We start from the raw sequence: 22,463 nt of genomic DNA on the forward strand, positions 1-22,463 counted from the left end.
TCAAACATATGGGTCTCACAAAATCCATCATGCCATGTTATCCAACAATATGCCAACATTCATAACTTCACTTTTTTCTTTACATAATATTAAGACTGAATGAGATCTGATATTGTATTAAAATTATTTTTAAAAATTGCAGTTTATGAAAAATTGGTTGCATAAATTTTATAAAAAAAAATACTATAGTCACATTTTTAACAAATGTAAATATCTTATCAATAAGTTTTAAGTAAATATGTGTAAAACTTCTAATAATTTTATTTTAAACTCTTTAATTATGAAACAAGAGAAGTGGTGCCAATAGCGTCTTAATGTAACACTTACACAGTTGCAACATATTTAAGCATTTATTGTTAGCTATTAAGCGAGAGTTATAATTAAGTTTTGAAAATTCACATTCACAATAAATATTACTAAAGTAAATTTTGTAAATGTTAAAACAATTCTTATATGTATCTTTTAGAAGTGAGTTAAGCCAATTTTTTTAATATAGTATCAAAATATATCATTAAACCAATATCAAACCATTTTTTACTTAAAAAAATTGGCTCTACATATATATATTTTTATTACAATTAACTTTGTTCACTTTGATAAGCTAAAATATATTTCTTATAAGATTTGCCTAAAGTCACACACCAAAGAGTTAGTTTTTTTAAGTTAAGTACTTAAGCTTAAATTTAAAATGATATCAAAACTATTTTGATATTAGACTGTATTTAATTAAAAAAACAAAAACTTACCTTAGAAAATTTTAAGTGCAATTAACATGGTCCTATTGATTGATTTTCTAAGACAAGTCATGTTTGTCTATTTTTGAACGTGAGGTATATATATAGTTAAAGTAGGATTTATAAATGTTAAAATAATTTTTATACCATAAACTATAACTTTTAAGAATAAATTAGATAAAGTAATACTATATAACGCATAAAATCTAAGTATCATTTTTCAGATCAAGTGATGGCAATAGGTAGGTCATAGCCAATTGTCCCACGTGAAAGTTTAATCTTTTCATTCTAGACAAAAAAAATTCCCTAGTAACAGTGGAGTGTACCTAAGAAATAAAACAAGGTTTGAATTTGATCAATGGGTATTCAATTGTAATATTTTAATTCTTTTAATGTAAAATAAATGTACAAATTTTACTCTTTATGTAATATTATATATAATTATTATTATTATCTTATTTTTCATATTTTCTATACACATCTAAAAAATATACTACAAATACAAAATATATTTCCTTTCAGTGATACAAACAACATCTTTTATATGAAAATTCCCTTCACAACGGTTTACCAAGAGAATGAATTCAATTCTAATTTACTAAACAAATTTTGTAAGAGGTGCAAATTTATCAATTATTTGACAGCAGAGCTAACACACCCGCACAAACAGGTTCTAAAATTCAACCTTAATTAACTTTTTACCTTTCAATTTTTACACACACACACACACACACACACACACATATATATATATATATATATATATATATATATATATATATATATATATATTACATTTTATTTTTCTCTCTTCTTATCAAGGATGTATACAATTTTTTTGGAAGTATGATACGATCATTTTCATTTAAGATTCTATGAAACTCTTAATTCCTTGTGTCATGTTAAAGAACCGTTCAGACATGATATTATAAACATAGACAAATATTCCAAGCAAACAACTAAAACAAGTGATATTTTAATATTTATGTTCCGATCAATAGATGGATCAGATTCAATAAATCTTGTTAATATATGTTTTTCTTTAACTGACAAGTAATCAACTACTTTAATGTTGTCACTTCGTAAGATTCTTTTGCGAGTGTGTTTTAGGGGAGGGGGTTACTTTAACTGTATTTAGTGTCACGATTATGCTTCTTGTAATATTCAAAACACCAATCAATACCATAAATATAAAAAGAAGAAAATATTAAAAGATCCAAATTAAGTAATTAAAAATAAGAATTTTTTATTATTTTGTTTTTATCAATAACCTGTATTATTTTATATTTAAAATTGATTCTAAAAACATAAGATTAGCAAGATTATAAAAATAAAAGGAATATGAAAAGAAGCACTTGTCAAATGGGCTGACAAGGCAGGTGTATAAAGAGTTAGATCTATTATACAAAAAGTACTTTATGAAGAATACTTATATATGCACAATTGGATCCAGCATCATGCATTAGGGTTGAAACAGCCAAAGTTAAACAATATTTTAATGGGGCATTAGAAACTTAAACGCGTGTTCAAAAGGGGATTAGTTTTTTATATACAGATAAAGTAGAAGAGAGTGTTGAAATAATACACAGGCTCCTCAAATCAAAGCATATTTTCTATAGATTTTGCACTTAAAAAGGACTCCTAGGCCGGGGACATACCTACTAATTAGCCCATTAAGGCCTAAGCACATGTTCAAAGGTGATTAGTGATTTTCTTAACCATATCATAGAGTGATCAAGATTTAAAAAAAAACAGAAACTCGACAAATGCAACCTTGACATATAATCGTGTCCACGTGTGTCTGATCTTAGTCCAATCGAAATATGTTCCCAAGAAAAAATATATTAAACAAGACAATCAAAACAGTACCCTTTTTTTTTCTCAAGAAACTAACAGAATTACAAGACAATGCTAAAGCCAATAACATTGTTACATGTTTCATGTTTTTCTTTTAATTTATTCAATCACATAAATGGCACGTGACCAAGTGACACTTCACCTTTTGGTCACAATAGTTAGAGACATGTCCATGTTTCCGCCGCCTAGTGCAGTTCCCATGACACCATTCTCACTACCTTAACCTTTGTGACTGGCAAATTGGTCCCCACCACACACCCCAATTAACATTTGTCATTACAATGCCTAGATGCATAGCATAATCAACATAAGCATTGATATGTTAGTGCTAAGTATATAGATATGTTAACTCCCTCTTTTGATAATTACAGTCTCAATTGATGTATTTTAAGGCAATTTCTTCCACTTGTTTGGTGACTATTAATATATACTCATGCTTTCTTACTTTAAAATTGTTTAATACAAACATTAAGTTAGTGCTAATTAGCAAGAGCCCACTAAAGACTAGGCTTAGTCATTCATAGCTATGCCTTTTCCTATATTTAATCTACTATCAACTACATGTTCATGATTCCAAACTATTGGAAAGCTTGCCTAACTAATTTGTATTTTAGACATCAAAGAAAAACTAATGGGCGTTTATAGACCAACAAACTCTATTGATTGGTGCTAAGAGCATTTATGAAAAAATCACTAGGTGATTGACTGCTGATGACATATGGCCAAAAACCATCACAAAAATATGGTGGAAGTATTATACCTTGAAGATTCTATATACCTTAGTTGGATGGCAAATTAATCTAAGAATACTATATAAATAATGTGTATTAATGAATCTCGAATCAAACCAATTGTTTAATTCTCATTATTTTGGATCACGGCATCATAAGATGCCATGCGTGTTCATGAATTTTTGTTATGAAAAATTATATTGGGAGCATTCTCACAATCTAATGTCAAATTGTGTCTATACGTCACATTCATTCCTTGTTGACATCTAAAAATTGATGCTATTTCATGGGGCATCTTTTTTTTCCCTTCATTGTTTTTCCTTTATCTTTAGTCCAATCACAAGAATGCATGATATCTTATCTCAGGTTTGTCCTTCTTCCCTTTATACGATGTAATTTGCTTTTTTAACTAACAAATATAATTTTAAAATTTCTTGTTTTTATTCGTATAATTTTTTTAATTATTAAATAAAGATAATATTAAATATATTTTCATATTTTTAAATAAGAAATACATGTTTTTATTTCATATTTATTTTATAACTATTAAAAAATAAGTAATAAGATACAATAAAAATCATTTTTTATTGGTTCTCATGCAGTCATATGTGTACCATTCATTGATTATTATACCAATACAATTCTAAAATGTGAAGTGGATAAACTATAAAGGCTTAAATGGACTTAGTTTTGGGCAATTTTATGGAGGGCTAGAATTGGCTTGGGAAGATGCATACATTCTAGAAAATGACTCAAAAGATATCTAATGCTACAAGCAACACAAATACTCTGCTGAGTAGAACTTGGGAGGAACTGTAGGAGACATGCACGCTAGATGGCTAAACTAAAAGCATTTTTGGACGAACTTATGTTAAAGAAAATAGTTACCTTTATATATAAAAATAAAAAATATTAGGATCAAATATAAGCAATTAATAATAGTAAAATTTTATTAAAAAAGAAGCATTTATTATTTTATTATAATTTTATTACAATAAACATGCATTTTTTTATTAAAATTTTTTATTTATAAATACATAAATTCGATTATTAGAGGCTAACAAAACCCTATTTTAAACTATTGTGGAAGAATATTACTGTGGCTAGTTGTTCTCCTTTTTTTTTTCCGGGGGCAAAATCTTTTCCTATTTCTCTTTGTTTTTTTTTTTTTCAACAACGTTTTTCCTATTTCTAAATGCCTTAATTTATTTTTGGTCGACTAAATATTTTATTTGGAAACAAAAATACCATTAGTGGCTCACTTCTGTGAGACTATACTTGGGCCCGAGCCCAATTGATTTTTATTGGCCCAATCATGACACCAAAACTGAACTCTTGTATGCATGTCGCAACCTTCTCTAAGTTCATCCAAAGATGCTAATAGTAGTGTGTTGACGTTTGTTTCCCGTGTAGGTTTATAAATATATGTACAATATAATTAGTATAAAATTTTAAAATATTTAACAAGGTTATTTTGCCAATAATATGACTATTTAATTTAAAGATTTTGTTAAAAAAACTGAAGATAAACAGTTAATAATAGTAAAATTTTATTAGAAATAGAAGTATTTACTGTATTTTTATAATTTTAATACAATAATTATATTTTTTTTTACAAAAAATTTCTTTTTTAAATACTTAAATTCAGTTCTAAGAGTTTAGGTTAACAAAACTCTTAATTTAAATTTTAATATAATAAAAGCATTTTTAAAAATTTCTTAAGACTAAGCAGTGAATGAATGTGTGAAATTTTTAAAAAAATTAATTTAGATTAAAAGACTTCGAGAGTTCCTGTAATTTCAATAATGCTTTTAAATTTTTTAATGGGGTCTTCGTACTTAAAATAAATAAATAAATAAGTTCTCACTCTTAAATTACCTTTAAAACTTTATTAAAATATAAAATTTATTTTAAAATGATATAAATTATAATATTTACTTAATAGATACCGCAACAAAATATATTTCTATATTTGATCTGAGTTTCCAAATCTGTTCCTGTAGTTTAGTAAAGTTAACGATTATTAATAAATAGGGTTTTTTAAAAGTTTTGAAAGTGGTTATATACTAAAATTATAAATATTTGTTTAAAAAATTATTTAAATTTTATGAAAATCTACAATAATTCAATAACTCAATTTCAATGTTTTTTAAATTTACATTTTTAAGTAATTATATATTAGTAATAACTCTTCGAAACCTAATAAATAATATTTTTTATATCATAATATCATATTTATATTTAAACTATTCATTTTTAAAAATATATTATAAAATATATTTTAAATTTTTTTATACTTCCCTAATTCTGTGATTTAGCTATATATAATATTACGATTAATATTTGCAAGTGAAACTGTTCTATCTGAATGTTAATAGATCTTAATCAAATCATATTCAAATATATATATACATATATATATATATATATATATATATATATAAATAAATAAATAAATAACCGTATACAATTTTATATGCCCATCCATTTCTATCTCAAGTCTAAAATTAATGTTGCACATGCGTTCACATTCAAAGTCATTTATATAGGTTAAAAAAACTCACCCATATAACTGCCCTAATTTTGTTTGGTTAGTGGAGTGTAATCAAATAAAGAAGTTTGTGATTATATTATTAGGAATATAGGATTGAATAATGAACTTAATTAATTTAGGAGTGGGTAATGTTTAATCTTAAACATACTGAGAAGATTTTATATGGCCGAATGTGTATAATGTACATACCAAGGTTGAAGTTTGACGAATATTTGTGTTATTAATTCTTAAAACAAGCTTTTATTGACTCCTGTATAAGTAATTGGGTCCACAAAGAAGAGTTAAGAAATGGAAGTGTTAGATGGTCGAAGCTGTTCATATTTTACTCACCTAATGCTCTCGCATAACAAGCCCATGAGAGAAGTCAAAATTCAACATAGGTGCCTGTGAGGGGCAGCTGCAAACTAAGCAAACATTTACAGTAAAAATGCCTACATTCAAACACATTTTTAAGTCAATCCATGCAGTGAATACAGAGAAAGAATAATAATTAAACATTTATAACAATTTTAAATCTATAAATAATTTATTGCATTCATACGTGAGATCCATATATTTAGTAGAAAGTCATATATTTAAATTTTATTTTATATAAATTCTTTTGAACTAATGAACAATCATGATCACAAAAGTTAATTTTAAACACTTTTTGTGCTATAAACTTAGAAAAAAAAATCATAATGTAAGAGCACAATACCTTGAATTATAAACCAGAAGATTTTAAAAAACAAAACAAAACTTTTTTTACGTTAATTTCATTCAATTTTGAACTATCTTAGCCATGAATTTCTCCAATTTGAATTTATATGTCTTTATTATTCTTTGTTTTCGTTCTATCTCATTACTCATCACATTTATTATTATTTTCCAACGAGTGTATGCACTGGTATTATATATTTGTTGCAGAGACTCGCTAATTCTCTTACTCGTTTACTTGTTGCAAAAACACTGCGGCAACACGGACACGATGCTGGCACGCGCAGCAGAGAACCTTTTGCGATAAACGACAAACCCCATGCAAGTCGTTCAAACTTGAGGCCGTCTAATAAATACCACCGTGTAATTACCTTTCTTAAATCATTTATTCTTCTTTATTTACAAAATCTTCAAACTTTCAACGGTCAACGTTCAAATACTCCTATATTCACAAAAAATATAAAATCACTATTCTATAGTTTGGTTTGAAAGTTGAAACATTCCTTCTTCCACCACTCATCTTACCTAGCTTTGACCCGCGTACCACACCCTCTCATTGCTATGACCCATCCTTATGTATCCCTCCTTCCGATATATATAAACCAACCACGACACTTTCTTTTCTTCATATAATTCCCTTCACATTCATCAACCCATTAACATAAACACTGCAACAACAACAAAGTTGTGTGCTTTGAAGCAAAATAAAAGATGGTTTTGTCTTGGAGCAGAAGAAACGTTTTCCGCCGTGCCCATAAGGGGAAAGATCACGTTAAAGGCGGTGAATTGGAGGTGGAGATTGTGATCCCTACCCATTTCAAGTGCCCTGTGAGTTTGGACTTGATGAAAGATCCCGTGACTTTATCAACTGGCATAACCTACGACAGGGTCAGCATTGAGAAGTGGATTGAAGCAGGGAACACAACATGTCCTGTTACCAATCTGGTTCTCACAAGTTTTGACATCATCCCCAACCATGCTATTCGGAGAATGATTCAAGATTGGTGTGTGGAAAACAGTTCTTATGGGATTGAAAGGATCCCAACACCTAGGATACCTGTGTCAAGTTACGAGGTTTCTGAGACATTTACGAGGATCTTGTCTGCTTCTCAGCGTGGTGATGACAACAAGTGTCAGGAACTGGTTGGGAAGATTAAGGTTTGGGGGAGAGAGAGTGAGAGGAACAAAAAGTGCATAGTGGGAAATGGGGTTGGTGCTGTTCTTGCTCATGCTTTTGATTCATTTTCAAGTGCTTCTATTGATAAGCACGTGGTTGTTTTGGAGGAGATTTTGGAGGTGCTGACGTGGATGATCCCATTTGGTGAAGAGGGTCGACGTAAATTGGGATCATTAGCTTCTTTGAATTCCATGGTTTGGTTTCTAGAGGGTAAAGATCTTGCAGCAAGACAAAATGCTGCTTTGTTGCTTAAGGAAGTGTCTGTTCATGATTTGGCCAAAGCTGGAGGAGTTGTTGAAGCTTTGGTTAAGATGGTTAGGGAGCCTATTGGGACTATTGCTACGAAGGCTTGTTTGGTAACCATTTTTAACTTGGTTTCCTCAGCGGAGAATAAGGAGGTAATTGCACAAAGGTTTGTGCAATTGGGTTTGGTTTCACTGCTTCTAGAGGCAATTGTTGAAGGAGAGAAAGGGGTATGTGAGAAGGCACTAGGGGTATTGGATTGCATTTGTGATTGCCAAAAAGGGAAGGAGGTTGTGCAAAGTAATGCTTTAACTTTGCCTCTTGTTATTAAGAAGATTTTGAGGGTGTCACAGTTGGCTTCAAGTTTTGCTGTCTCCATTCTTAGGAAGATTTGTGAGAAGAGGGAGGAAGGGGTTCTGATTGAGGCACTTCAAGTTGGGGCTTTTCAGAAACTCTTGGTTATGCTGCAGGTTGGTTGCGATGAGAGAACAAAGGAGAATGCTACCGAGTTGTTGAAACTGTTGAATGGTTACAGGAACAAAGTAGAGTGCTTTGACTCATCATTGGAGTTCAAGCATCTAAAGAAGCCCTTCTGATTAGCGATAAATGAAAATGAGATTTATTTATTTATTTTTGTATAGGTCTTGTTGAAAAGCAATTCTTTCCTGTAAAAAGATATACTCATAAACACAGCATGGAAATTGTATGCTCAAACATTCAATTGATTCTTGGAATTCATTCTTTGGAAAATTGATTCGAATTAATTAGAACATAGTAGTTGGATTTGCAAAAACAGAGAAGCATCCGTCTGTCATTTTGTCTTCCATATAGTTTACAATATTGTTTTCAGATTGATTTTGAAGCAAGATGAATAAACCAATAAGAACTTCAAATACAAATCGAATGTACAAAAATCAAAGACATAGTGAAGAGAAAGATCACACCGTTCAACAATATTTTGCTAAAGCCAATTTAAACTTGAAGAATGAAGAGTTTATTCAACTCAACTGTACTTTTTGAAAGTAAATGTTCTTAAGATATAATACAAAGTTGTAAACAAAGAAACATGCGAATTCTAGACCATGTGTCGATATGGTGACTTATTTTCGTGTCCAGAAGCATATTAAAAGCGAAAAGCAAATTGGCAATGATAACCAAATATCAAACAATGATAACAAGCACGTGGCACTTTTCAATGGAAAAATGGGTTAGTCCAAAAGCCTTGATGATTAACATCTCCAAAAGATACTGCATCATTCCCACCACCACTATTCATCAAATTGATAAACCAGTTCTGCTTCTGCATGAGATCCATGTTCATATCAAACCCCTGGCCATGACTCCCTTGTGCCTTATCTTCAATCTTGGCTACTCCATCAGTCACCATTGGTGGGGGCATTTGGACTTGACTTTGAGCATTCTTAGTCAACACTTCAATTCTTCTGTTGATGTCCTTCAAGTTCTGATCAATCAACCATGCCAAATCATTCAAATCAACCATGCTTATATTGTGCATAATTTTACCTGCACTAAGGTACTGAAACATGAGTTGAGTCATCTCCTTTTCCCTATTATCCTTCCTTTGTTTCTTCAATTGCTCTTTGGCCTTTAGGATCCTTTGCCTCAGAAAACTCTCTTGGTTCACCATCTTCTTGCTCTGTTCCAATTCAGGCATTCTCCTGAACTTGGCAAGCACCCTTTGAACGCCCATTGGAGATGGCCAAACCTCTGGTTGAGGATCATAAGGACTATAAACTATAGCACAAGCATCAATCCCACAAAGGGTGCTAAGCTCACTAACCTTCTTCATTAGACCCTTCTTCCTTTTCTTGAATGTTGCCTTCCTTGCAGAGTCATTGGCTATGAATGCAAGTTTCACCTTCTTTCTAGTCATGATGCTGATAAAACAAAAACAGAAAGAACAATATGTAAATTGGAAACGTTGTTTCTTGTGGTTTTCTTATTCAAGCATTCTCTTCTTTATATAGATCATTTCCAGATAACCAAATTTATTTCACATTATGTCCTTATTGACAGCATTAACATGAGCCATTCAATACCAAAGATATGTGTTATGACTAGGAGATGTTGAGTTCAAGTGTTCTTCTATCTATGGAGGATACAGATGTATTTGTTACTAAGATGTTTCAGTGGTGTAATTAGTAATATAAGTGTGAAATTCAATGGTGAAATCGAAGTGCATTGAGAAAATTTATTATCATTAGATGCATAGAATTTGTAGATTGTAATTGTATTGTTACAATTAGTGTTATATATGCAAGATTTCTACTGTATTCTGATAAACCTATCTATGACACATGCTTCAGTCTTGAAATATAATTGCCTCATTTCCTTTTATGATAATATATTCATATATAAACACACAAGATTCTCAATATCATGTATTGGTTGCATGTTATCAAATAATAATCCTCCAACTTATGAAATTAATTGGTAAGGAAAACAATTCCATGAAAGTCATGTTAATCCTACTTTAAAGAGAATGAAGAATTATCATTTGAAAATCTAAAGAAAACAAAAATGCTATAAATATCAGCGGAATAAGAATAAGGAAATGGTGTGTGTGACAGCTGTGTGTGGTTGATTGATTTTCCTGACTTCATAAGAGATCTTAATGTAGTAGTATAACACTGTAATTAGTAATTCAAAAAAATCCTAAAATAGTCTTTATTGCAATATTCTTAATATGGAAATATAATTTAGATATCACAGTTCTAATATATAGAATCACAATTATGAAATCATTAAGCCACGATATCCCTTTGATATTTCAATAGCAAAAAAGGCCTTTAACTAATTAAATGTCATAAATCAGTAGTATCGTTATGTCATGGACAGTGGTGGCAGATCTTTTCAAATTATGAGATGTATAAGAATAATAGACTGATTCTTTATTTCTTTTATACTGAATAACAAATGAGCCCTATGACACAATTACAAAGGTGTTAGACGACATTAATAAGGAATTAAGTTTTCAATTTTAACGCTACTTCATTTGGTGAAAATAACACACACAAAAAAAGAGTCTGATAAAAATTCAATAACATAAGAGCATAATAAACCCATATCCTATCTTACCCTTATGCATATCAAGATAACAAATTATGTAGCATTGTATCATTTTTATCTTATCTATTTATAATTCAATTTTTTTATAGGACAAAATTTATGCAAGAAAGATTAGGATAAACTTTTAAATAAACACAAAAAATAAGAGAAGATAAAAAATAGTATAGTATTCTTATTCTTTCATAATGATTTTATTCAAATTTTATTGTTTTCTTATTACTTAAGTATTATAAAACATGTATAAATAAAATCCAAAGAGATATTGAAATAAGTAGTATTTTAAAGAGAAAAGCTTATATGAGAGTTAAATTCTCTTTGAATTTTTAAGAACTGTAGACTTATCAAGATTATTCAATTTCATACCGTTTAATCCTTTTATATCATAGGTTTATATATGCATATAGAATCTTGGTCCGTCTAAAATTTTCTTCCTTAATTTTGGATATTATATTAATGTTTGTGGTTCCAAGACATTATTGAGTTGGGTGGCATTCAAAGGTTTCCTTGCGTTTTTATGCTTTGATTAGCAGTGGGCTGCGGTTTATATATACCAAAACTCTTACTTTGTTATACGAGATACAATTGATTTACCCCAAGGTTCTTCTTTGATGAGTTATGAATCATGAGATTTGCTCTCAAATCTTGAGTTGGAAGATTTCGGGTATATTGCGTTTGTTTGTGAATTTGAGGTCCTTATATCTCAGATGTGTTTATGTCAAGAATTATAATGGCCCTTTTTATATGAAATAACGTTGTTGATCTTATGAAATAGTTTTGCATATTTTGTTTTGCATAAGGAAGAATAAAGCTTGAATATTCTGCAAGAACGATGATGTATTAAATAAATTTTAGATGAGATAACCACCACGACTCATATGTAGAGTGTCTAATAATAAATACAAAGACATATCAAGCTAATGTAATTTCTGCATAAGTTCATTCTGTGTAAATTTTTTATTTGTTTAGAAAGCTGTAACAAGTCTCGTCAGTGATTTCGGTTTTATATATCAACACTTTTAATGATCACTTTTAAAAATTAAATTATCTAATTACATGATATTTAACGATACACATATATAACTTGTTATAACAAATTATTCACTGTTTATTAATAACCTTGAGTGGAAGGATAAAATTATAAATAAATTATAAACAATAATACTTCTTTGGGACAAAAATAACCACGGTGGAGAATAAAAAAATTAAAATAAATGAACAAACTTTGATTTATTAAAATAAAAAATAAATAAAATATTGACTGAATTTAAACCAGTCCTTGTTTGGAAACAGAATAAAAACCGTACGATTGTTGTGATCTTTATGAAATCTGAAGCCCTGCCAAGTGCACATTCATAATCAGAGGAAGTAAGCTAAGAAGCCGGAGTAGAAGGGAACAAACACACTGCACCATTCTCACTAGGGTTTATTCATCCATGGCGCAAACGTTATTCTCGCTGTTCTTCCTCTTCTCCCTCTTTCACCTTCCCTCCTGCTTCTCTGGTACTTCGTTGACTTCAATCTCCGATCACGATTTTTTCACAAAACCTTGTTTCAACTCTCATTTCTCACTGATCGCGTTTCCTTTTCACAGGTCAATCCAGCTCCATGGAATCAGTTCCTGACCTTCAGAACACCATGTACGCGGTCATCGATGGATATCCTTGTGTGCGTCTGCTAAATCTTTCTGGACCTGTTGGTTGTTCAAGTGAGCCTTAGTATCACTCTCTCTTTTGTATTTGTATCATTAATTGCGATTTTAGGGATTAATTGTGATTTAAATTATGATAATTGCTAAGCTGGTGAAATTGTTCTTTCCTTTTATCGTTTTTGAATTATTAGATCCTGGGCGAGATAAGGTTGTGGCTCCAATAGTAAGGTTTGAAAATGTTGTTGAGCTATCGCAGCCATCTGCTATATTGGTGTCATTGGATGATTTTCCGACTCTCTTTACCAGGTATCGTATTTCATTGTTTCTGTTTAAGTGGTGCTAACTTCATTGCATCTTAGCCACATGTTGTGGATTTTGTAATTTTGCTTAGAGCTAACAAACATCTATGGGAGAAGAAAATAAAATGAATCACGGAGGTGAGTAAAATGAATCTAACTTCTTGAATAAATTAAAATTACCTTATGCATCTCAAATTTTTCAGAAGCTCGCTTATCTAACTTCTCCATAAGCACCTACATATTTAACAGAGATAGGCACTTTTGTCTTAAGAAAGTCTTAACTATAGGGTTTTACAATTGAAAAGGTCTCATAAGCCAGAAACTGATCCGAACTGAGCATTAGTTGCTTTTAAGTGATGTTGGTTGGTAATAGTGTATATTTATTTGTGATTCGTGAAGTTGTGTTTGATTTCTAAACATGATATTTCCTTTTCAGAATATCGGATGACTTAAGCTTTGCAAGTAAAGTTGGTGGTGTACTAGTTGAACCGAAAACTGTTTTGCAGAATAAGTTACAGGGTAAATAGCATTGGTTTGGTAATTGTCTGTTTTCAAACGAAGTTAGAGTAATTCTTACTTGTAAAGTTGCTTGTGATAATGTTTTTTTGTCACTTGTAGGATTATCTCCTGATCTGAAGTTCCCACAAGCTCAATTTGCTCCTTATCATAATATCAGCTACGAATGGAATCCAATTGTGTGATATGAACTTTCTCTTTCATCAAGTTTCTTAGCATAATTATAGCTCATGACTACGTTGATTATTGGCCCTTTTTTTGCTTGTTTTCACACACATTTTCTAACTTTAATTTGATCATTTTTCACAGTATGAAAGTTAGATTACGTTCTGGTTTTCATAAAGTTCTTAATTTTGATGGATTGACATTGTTAAAATTAAGTGACATGGAGCTATCATTAAAAAGACAAATTATCAATCAAGCATGTCTTGGATTATGATCATAAGCATATAGTGATATTAGATGAATTTGAAAATTCTATGGAGGGAATATAACAAATTATTTGCTGGATATTTGATTTTGCTAATGTTATTTCAATCTTGAGACAACACAAATAATTTTTAAAATGATTAATTTATTGGTGTTTTAATTTTTTGGCTTTACGTGTGCAGGGTTCTGGTATTATGTGGCAATCCTATGGCTTTCCTGTGTTCTTACTTGCAGAAAGTGGCACAAAGACTCTTCAAGAGGTGTTGCTTAACAGTTTCATGATCTTACACTTGCATGATACTAGTCACTAGTGATGATTTGTTGCACTTTGAGATTGTAGTTGGTTAGACAATTAATTGATCTGTGTAGCCAGCCGCACCTAGTAAGGAAATGCTTGGTTATTGTTTTATTTTTATATTAGGTCAGATGTTTTTTCTTTCATTTTTTGGCTAACCTATTCAAATCTACATTTATTTTTTGTGATATTGTTTATTCAGTTGGCATTAAATTAATAGTGCCCTGATTTGATATAAATATTATTATTCTGTATGTAAAAGCAAAGTATGTTAATTCTCTTTCCTGTATGCACAGTTTGTAACAAAGAATGAGGACAAAAAGAAAGCTTATACTTACAATGTGGCTGAGTTTGATCTGGTGATGCAGGTAAGATCCAGATTCTTGTAAAGAATTGTTATTTTCTGGCTTATGAAGAAAAATGTTTAATTATTGTTTTATTATCTTGGATTAGACAGTAAAATCTGGAACACATGATTCAGAATCTTGTTTAAAAGAAGCAACTTGCCTCCCTTTAGGTGGATACAGGTGAAGTTTCTTGGATTCTACTCTATAAATTCTGTCTGTATAAAATTTGTGATTTTTTTTTTTAGGGAAAAAAAAATGGGGTCAAGGGTAGCTATCCCATTTTGTAGTTATGCAAGATTATGCCACAAGTCCATATGATTTTATGAACAACGTTCAGAACTTTATGTTAGATAACATTTTGCTGCTAAGAAGCCTAAACTAGATACAAGGTCAATCATACAACACAGTGAAGACAGATTTTTTAGATTGTCATATATAAAATATGATCAGCGGTGAGTGTATATTGCCATTAGGAATGTGTGCTTATGTACTGGAGAAAACATGGAGTGAATTCCAAAAGATGGAATGATATTATCTTGAAAATGCAAAAGATTAAGCTCTTCCATAGTGGATCTACATGGATAATATCTTAATATTCTCCCCTTCTCATTTTGTGGACAAAAAAAAATCTTAGCATTGTTATGTTTGATGATATTAACTTTGTGTATGTTTCATATGGAAGGCAGTGTCTGGTCATCTCTTCCTCCAATCAACATCACATCCTTAAAACAGTCTAAGCCCATTATATTGACTGTGGCATCTATGGATTCTGCTTCGTTTTTTCGAGATAAAAGCCTTGGTGCAGACTCCCCTATTTCTGTATGTGCAAGTGCATCTACTGAAGTTTTATTTATTATCTCTGGTCACATATGATTTTTCTTTATGATATTTGCTTGTTCCTAAATCACATTATAGCCTAATGTGTTTACTACTTTACAGGGTTTAATTGCATTACTGGCAGTTGTTGATGCACTTTCCCATTTGGATGGTCTTGATGTCCTTAGTAAACAGGTGCATATAAGATGATTTAAGGATCTTTTTTTCTTTCAGTTTTTGGACCTTGTGTAACTGTAACTTAATTTTGTTCATTGTCCTGGAGCTGTGACTTTATCGAACTTTTGCAGTAAGTTTGGTTTTTCCTTACCCTGAAGATCTTTGCGTGGGGAAAAGTTATCCTGAGACATATCTTAATTATTGGTGATCTTTTTGAGGAATTTGAGATAATTATCTACCATCCTTCTCAGCTGATAAGATTGTGGCTAAATTTTGTTATTGGGACTTCAGTAATTGTTCCAATGGCAGGAAAGTTTTGGTGTTCTTCCTACCATCCCAGGGAGGGTGGTAGAAGAATAACTGTATTGGGGTCTATCATATATACGCACATTACAGCTCCATTTGTCTGGTGCTTTATGTTTTCAAACTGTCAGGGTTGCTTTTTAGAACCTTTTAATAATCAAGAATCATTTATGTACTTGACTTACATTTTCACTACTTGTCTAAACTCATTGCTGATGGTTTCTTAAACTCATTGCAGTTTGTTTTTGCTGTTTTCACTGGAGAGGCATGGGGTTACCTTGGAAGTAGGAGATTTTTGGTAGAACTTGACATGCACTCAGATGCTGTTAATGGCCTTAATCATACATTAATTGAAACGGTATTCCTTATCTTCCTAGTAAATATGATTACTGGATAGTATTGGAGGGTGATCTAATGCGCTGCATTTAAATTTATAAGCTCTGTTTATAAATGCCACTTCTCTATGTTCATTTTTTTCCTACTAATAACCTAACTTATGCTTTCTCATTGGGTGTTGCACAGGTCATTGAAATTGGTTCTGTTGGAAAGGGTCTCAATCAAGGTGTTAAAAACTTTTTTGCTCATACAGAAGGGGTGAGATCTTGATTGATCTGTCAACTATGTGCATACTCATGCCTCTTAGAGAAAATTTTGCAATTTTAATTGGATTTTGTACATCATATTACTTAATTTCTGTGTGTGCCTTACCAGAATTAGAGAATCTTACCAAATCTATTTATGACAGACATTTCATTAATGCAGGATTCCTCTGCCACAAATCTGACAATGACTGCCTTGAAACGTGCACAAGAGTCACTTCTATCTGAAAACATAAAGATAGCTTCTGCAAGTGCCTCAAATCCTGGGATACCTCCATCCTCTTTAATGACCTTTTTGGAAAAGGTTCTGGATGAGATGTTTTATTTTCCCTCCTATAATGATACTGTGAAAAGAGCTTGGCTAGGAAGCACACCAATGCTTACTAGAATATAAATCACGAGTAAAATGGGGGTAGACGCTAAAATGACTGATGCTTTTAATCGTAGGGACTAAAATGGCAGTATACTCAAAATCATGTATGACTACTAATCAGTGGTTTGTTAAAAGTGAACACTTTAATGTTCTGACTGGTAAAGTTCATTGGTGAAATTCTTCTCAATGAGGACTTGGTGAATTAAGTCTGTGAATATGGTGCTTCAAAAGTTCTAAGGAGCATTCTTGATCTGATTGTTCCAATTTATGCTTTCTCACAATGCATATAATTTGATATAAAACACACAGATTTTCCTTATTTGGATAGACACTCAATACAATCATGAAAATGATATTAGACTTGTGAACATCACATTTTGAATGGAATCACTAAGAGTGAACCCCATATTTAAATGGTGGGCTGCCGCCAGGAACAGATTGCAAGAACATGTTCAAATCAAAAGGTTATGCTTGCTAACTATGCAACTATATCAATGAGTTAAGGAGAAGATGCAGTGGACCCAATTATTAATCTGCCATGTTGCATCACATAATTCGTATTGGCGTAAATTGATTGCTTGTATTAATATGCTATGCTGAATAACTTCATTGGTATTGGCATATCATTCCAAAGTTTTCCACTGTTCATTCATCTTTTGTTCTTTTTCTTGTTTTTATCAGAATCCTGCAATCTCTGGTATTGTCTTAGAAGATTTTGACTCTGTCTTTGTCAACAAATTCTACCATAGTCACCTTGATGATATATGTGAGCTAATTGATGCTCTTGACATCATTTTCTTTTACTCTACTCAACTTGTCCTAAATTTTTATGGCTGTCTCTTATGTCACATGCATTCTTCTTTTGTATGATTAATGCAGCAAATGTAAATTCATCAGCAATAGTTGCTGCTGCTTCTCTTATTGCCCGAACCATTTACCTGCTTGCAAGTGAAATTAAAGATGTACAAGATTCTACTTTGGCTGCCATAAATGTAAATGCCTCACTTGTTGAACAACTTATGGGTTGCTTGTTGGACTGTGATCCTGGTCTTTCTTGCGAATTGGTGAAGAAATATATTTCACCCACGTCAACCTGTCCGAGCCATTATGTTGGTGTTATCTTAGATGAACCTTCATCGACCCCTAATACAGGATACATTAATGATGTTCCCAGGTTCATCTGGAATTTTCTAGCTGATAGAACTTCTATCCCAGGGGAGAATAATAACTCAGATTGTCATCAAGGTTGCCATGGCAAAGATGAAGTTTGCATTAAAGCGGAGACTGATGAGAAGGGAATTTGTGTTCTCTCTACAACAAGGTATTTTCCTTGTCTAGAGATAGTTATTTGATTTAGTAGACCGATTTGATCCTGAATACTATTGTTGTGGTGTTGAACCTATTCGTTACTGGTATTTAGAGTTTCTTGTTGGTTGTTCTTTTTCCAGCATTAGGCGTACTTGCTATCATTAAATGTTCTGCCTCTATAATTGGTTGAGCTTTACTGCCCATGGAATTGTAAAAGTGATATATCTTTCATCTTATGATCCGAACACAGGAAGCTGAACAATACCATGATGGAACATAAAATTCCTGCATGTGACTCCTTAGGTTAAAATGAAACTGTGACTTATTTAATGTTGTTTTTCACCTTTTCTGTTTAACCATGATTACCAGTAATTATGGGTTAACTATCCCATCCCATGGTTACTGTCAGATTGAAATGATGTTTGACCTTTTTTGTTAATTTAAATTGAATGTATGATTTTATGAATCAAATTGAAATTGGCAATGTATGCATTAAATATGTTTGTGAATTTCATATGACAGTGTACTATAGGTGTTTGTTTTTATGTTGGAAAATGATCCTAACCCGCTTCCCTCCAACACAAAGAAAACACCCACGTCAGAGATTGCACACAGGTTCACACACGCAGACACATTATTTACCACACTTCAATATTAAACTCGTTTTGCACACTCAAAAGAGTTGTTTCATTCTGTCTCATTAAATGGGCTTTGTTCTAGAATCTATACCACATTTAAACTTTACAGTACAATTGGCTACTTGTTGAGTATGCTCATGTGATGTACGTAATTGGGTAGATTTACCTGATAAATCATTTATGTATTTATATGCCGGGTTCCACTGTCCACATTAATGTTTAATCCTCTACAGGTATGTTCCAGCATATTCAACACGGCTAAAATTTGAATCAGGAGTGTGGAATGTTTTGCCCCCTAATTCCTCTGACAAAATGGGGATTGTGGACCCTGTCTGGACAGAAAGCAACTGGAATTCAATAGGTATGCGGGTCTACACAGTCCAAATTGCTGCTTACGATCGTCTTGTTCTATTAGGGGGTATCACTCTGACAATCTTGGCATACCTTGCAATAGCAATGACAAGAGCTTTTGTTACCAAAGCCATGAAGAGGGATTGACTTTTTATTTCCAGAAACTGACAACTAAATTTTGAAAACTAGGGTAAAATTATTTAGGGTCATTTGATGGGCAAATTACCAGTTTCTGAATTTCCAAGGATGTGCATTATTTTGGCCACATTCTTGTGCTCGTGAATTCTATTTCGAAATTTCTCTATAACACGATCATTTTTTTCACTTGTAGGTAAGGAAATGTAATGAAAATAGTCAAAATTAGCTTTCGTGTATTTGTTTTTTCCTTTGCCAATGTAGTGCTGTAAATGTCTAGTCAGTAACTATATTTGGTTAAATTATTTTCACTATTATCGTGACTGAGTTTTAATTTGTTGCTCGGCGTTGAGAATTATAATGTAGGGTTTAACTGTTTAATGGACGGATAGAGAAACTTGTTGCTCCTACTTTTACCATCGTATTGATTGTACCTCTCGTTGACTAGCATGGTGGGGATTTGTTTGTCTTTTGTATTTAATTGAATGAGATTCAATTTTACAAATTAATATTTCTTAACGTATTGGATAAGATTGACTTAATGCTAGCGTCCACACTTCATTTATTCCCATCATCCAATTAAGTTTTGGGATTGATGATAATTTTTAAAACACTACAAAATGAACTAATAATTATTCTCTCCTAAAATTATCATTTTGCTAATGTGTTTTAAAAATGATTGTTCGTCTGATAACTGAAAATTGTTTCATATTATTGCACATTTGACACTAGTAAATAAAATGAAATTGAATAAAATTATTATTATTATTTTTAATAAATACCAATGTTTTTAACCAAATGAGACTGTCAAACCTGTCAATTCTTGTTTAACTTTTAATTAATTGATTGGGCTAATTAAACCATTGATTCTTAATAGCACTATATTCATTTTAATTTATACAACCTGATTACAAAGTTATGCTGTAGCGGTCAAGTTAGGTTTTACTTTAAACAAATTTGGCTTGTTACATAATTATTAGGCCTGAGTCTAGCATGTTACCTGTTAAAGACTTTATTTTAGGTCTGGCCTGGCCTGTTTAAGTGACTTGACCTATCCTGAAGCCTGTTAACAAAGCCTGTTACAAAAAAAATAATAATAATAATATAAATATTTTATTATTAAATTAGTTTATATATTTTTTTAATTTCTATCTCTGTTATTAATAATTATAATAATATTAATATAATTTTATAAATAATTTTTAAAATATTATTTAAGTATTAATTATAAATATTTTATATTAATAAAATATTTATTTATATTTTTCTTGATTTATTTTTTAAAAATTATATAAATAGTAAATATTTTAGTTTTATTTTAGAAACATATTTTATTTGTTTAAAGACATCTTATATTCAACAAATAAAGTTACAGTAAACGTATAAAATTGATAAAAAAAAATAACATTCACACAATTTCTTGAATCAATTAAAAGAAAATTACTGTTTTAAAAAATAAATAAATTTAAACTTAATGCAATATATATATATATATAATGACAATAATAATAACTATTAAATTAAAAAAATAATTACAAAATATTTAATTTTATTTGTTTCATTAATTTTTTATTTTAAATTAACAAATAAACATAAAATTAACTACATTATAACATTAATGTAATATAGAAAATATTACTCATACAATAAATTAAAACATATACTTATATATTACATATAAATTGATAAATTAACTAATAATTTAATTAATACACGTACAAGTTACAAAAATATATATTATTATATAATTTATTTATAATTATATTATTTATATTATTTGTTACATGGTCTGATTACATATATATATATATATATATATATATATAATTTTTTATTTTATTTTCTTACCATTTTTTATAAATTTTTCTTTTCAAATAAAATATAATTTATATTTAAACAATTTTATTTATTATAAATATAAAAAATTATAACATAATATATTAATATAATAATTAAATATTAATAATAATAAAATTAAAAATATAAAAAATTTATTAAAAGAATATTAATATTTTAATTTTAAATTTTAATTCGTTTAGTTTTGATTGTGTCTTATTCTTCTTCAGCTTGTTTAAATATAACAAATATAATAATTTATAATTAAATAAATTTATTTTTTAAACACTTGTAATCATGTATAAATATTTTTAGTTTTGAATATAATATAATTTTTATTTATTATAAATAAAAAATTGTAACATAATAAATAATATAATAATTAAATGTTAATAATAATAAAATTAACAATATAAAAAATAAATTAATATAATATTATTATTTTATTTTTCAATATTATTTTTTTTAATTTTAACTGCATTCTAATCTTATTTGAAAACTTTGCTACTTTTCAATTTGTTCAAACAAATATAATAATTTACCTTATATTTAGATTCAAAGTAACTATAAATAATAATAAAACAATAATAAAAAGTAAGTGTGATATCAACTTTGGCTTAGAGGCATGTAGTTGTGCTATATTTGTGATTTGTTGTGATGTAGTGAATATAATCAATAAAATTTTTTATTATAAATTTTATACCAATAAAATTACTTAAGAAAAGATAAAAAATAAAATAAAATTTGTATAATATTAAAAATTTATAATGATTGTTGTTATTGAATAATATTAATAAAAATATAATTATTTTATTATCAAATTAATTTTTATATATTCAAATTTTTATTTGTGTTATTGATAATTATTAAATAATTGTAATAATTTTTAAACAAATTTATAAATAATTTTTAAAATATTATTTGAGCATTAATTATAAATATTTTCATATTATAAAATTTTTATATTTTTATTTTCTCAATTTAATTTTATAAAATTATTAAATATTTTAGTTATTTTTTATGATAATTATATTTTGTTTGTATAAAGACATTTTATATTCAATAAATAAAATCACAGTAACTACATAAAATTAATAACAAAAAATAACATTTACAAAATTTATTGAATCAGCTAAAAAATATTATATTTTAAAAAGTAAATAAATATCGTCATTATAAAAATTGTAAATAAAAAATATTTATATTATAAAATTCATAGATGTAGAAAAATAACATATGAGCATAAGAAAAATTATTAAAATTTATATTTAAATTAAAATAACTTATATTTCTAAATTTTTATTTTAATTA

The 22,463-nt window shown here is 29.5% G+C and overlaps 3 protein-coding genes across 3 annotated transcripts; 2 read left to right on the forward strand and 1 right to left on the reverse strand.

Annotated features, from left to right (window-relative positions):
* Positions 1-7,205: 7,205 nt before the first annotated feature.
* LOC113851628 (U-box domain-containing protein 21-like) lies at positions 7,206-8,772 on the forward strand. Its single transcript, XM_027482170.1, has one exon. It carries the CDS (start codon positions 7,284-7,286, stop codon positions 8,586-8,588), a length of 1,305 nt encoding a protein of 434 aa, XP_027337971.1. The 5' UTR covers positions 7,206-7,283; the 3' UTR covers positions 8,589-8,772.
* Positions 8,773-9,184: 412 nt separating this feature from the next.
* On the reverse strand, positions 9,185-9,886 carry LOC113851255 (agamous-like MADS-box protein AGL80). The gene has a single exon (XM_027481722.1). The coding sequence runs from the start codon at positions 9,884-9,886 to the stop codon at positions 9,185-9,187; it is 702 nt and encodes a 233-aa protein (XP_027337523.1).
* A 2,512-nt stretch (positions 9,887-12,398) lies between these two features.
* Positions 12,399-19,721, forward strand: LOC113851627 (nicastrin). Its single transcript, XM_027482169.1, has 16 exons — positions 12,399-12,582; positions 12,674-12,787; positions 12,922-13,036; positions 13,466-13,548; positions 13,648-13,724; positions 14,157-14,234; positions 14,566-14,637; positions 14,723-14,796; positions 15,303-15,435; positions 15,556-15,627; positions 16,151-16,270; positions 16,435-16,506; positions 16,675-16,815; positions 17,566-17,650; positions 17,764-18,205; positions 19,064-19,721. Exons 1-16 carry the CDS (start codon positions 12,516-12,518, stop codon positions 19,326-19,328), a joined length of 2,010 nt encoding a protein of 669 aa, XP_027337970.1. The 5' UTR covers positions 12,399-12,515; the 3' UTR covers positions 19,329-19,721.
* The last annotated feature ends 2,742 nt before the right edge of the window (positions 19,722-22,463 follow it).

Source organism: Abrus precatorius, unplaced genomic scaffold, assembly GCF_003935025.1.
Source record: "Abrus precatorius isolate BTA unplaced genomic scaffold, Abrus_2018 Scaffold9, whole genome shotgun sequence".
Lineage (NCBI taxonomy): Eukaryota > Viridiplantae > Streptophyta > Magnoliopsida > Fabales > Fabaceae > Abrus > Abrus precatorius.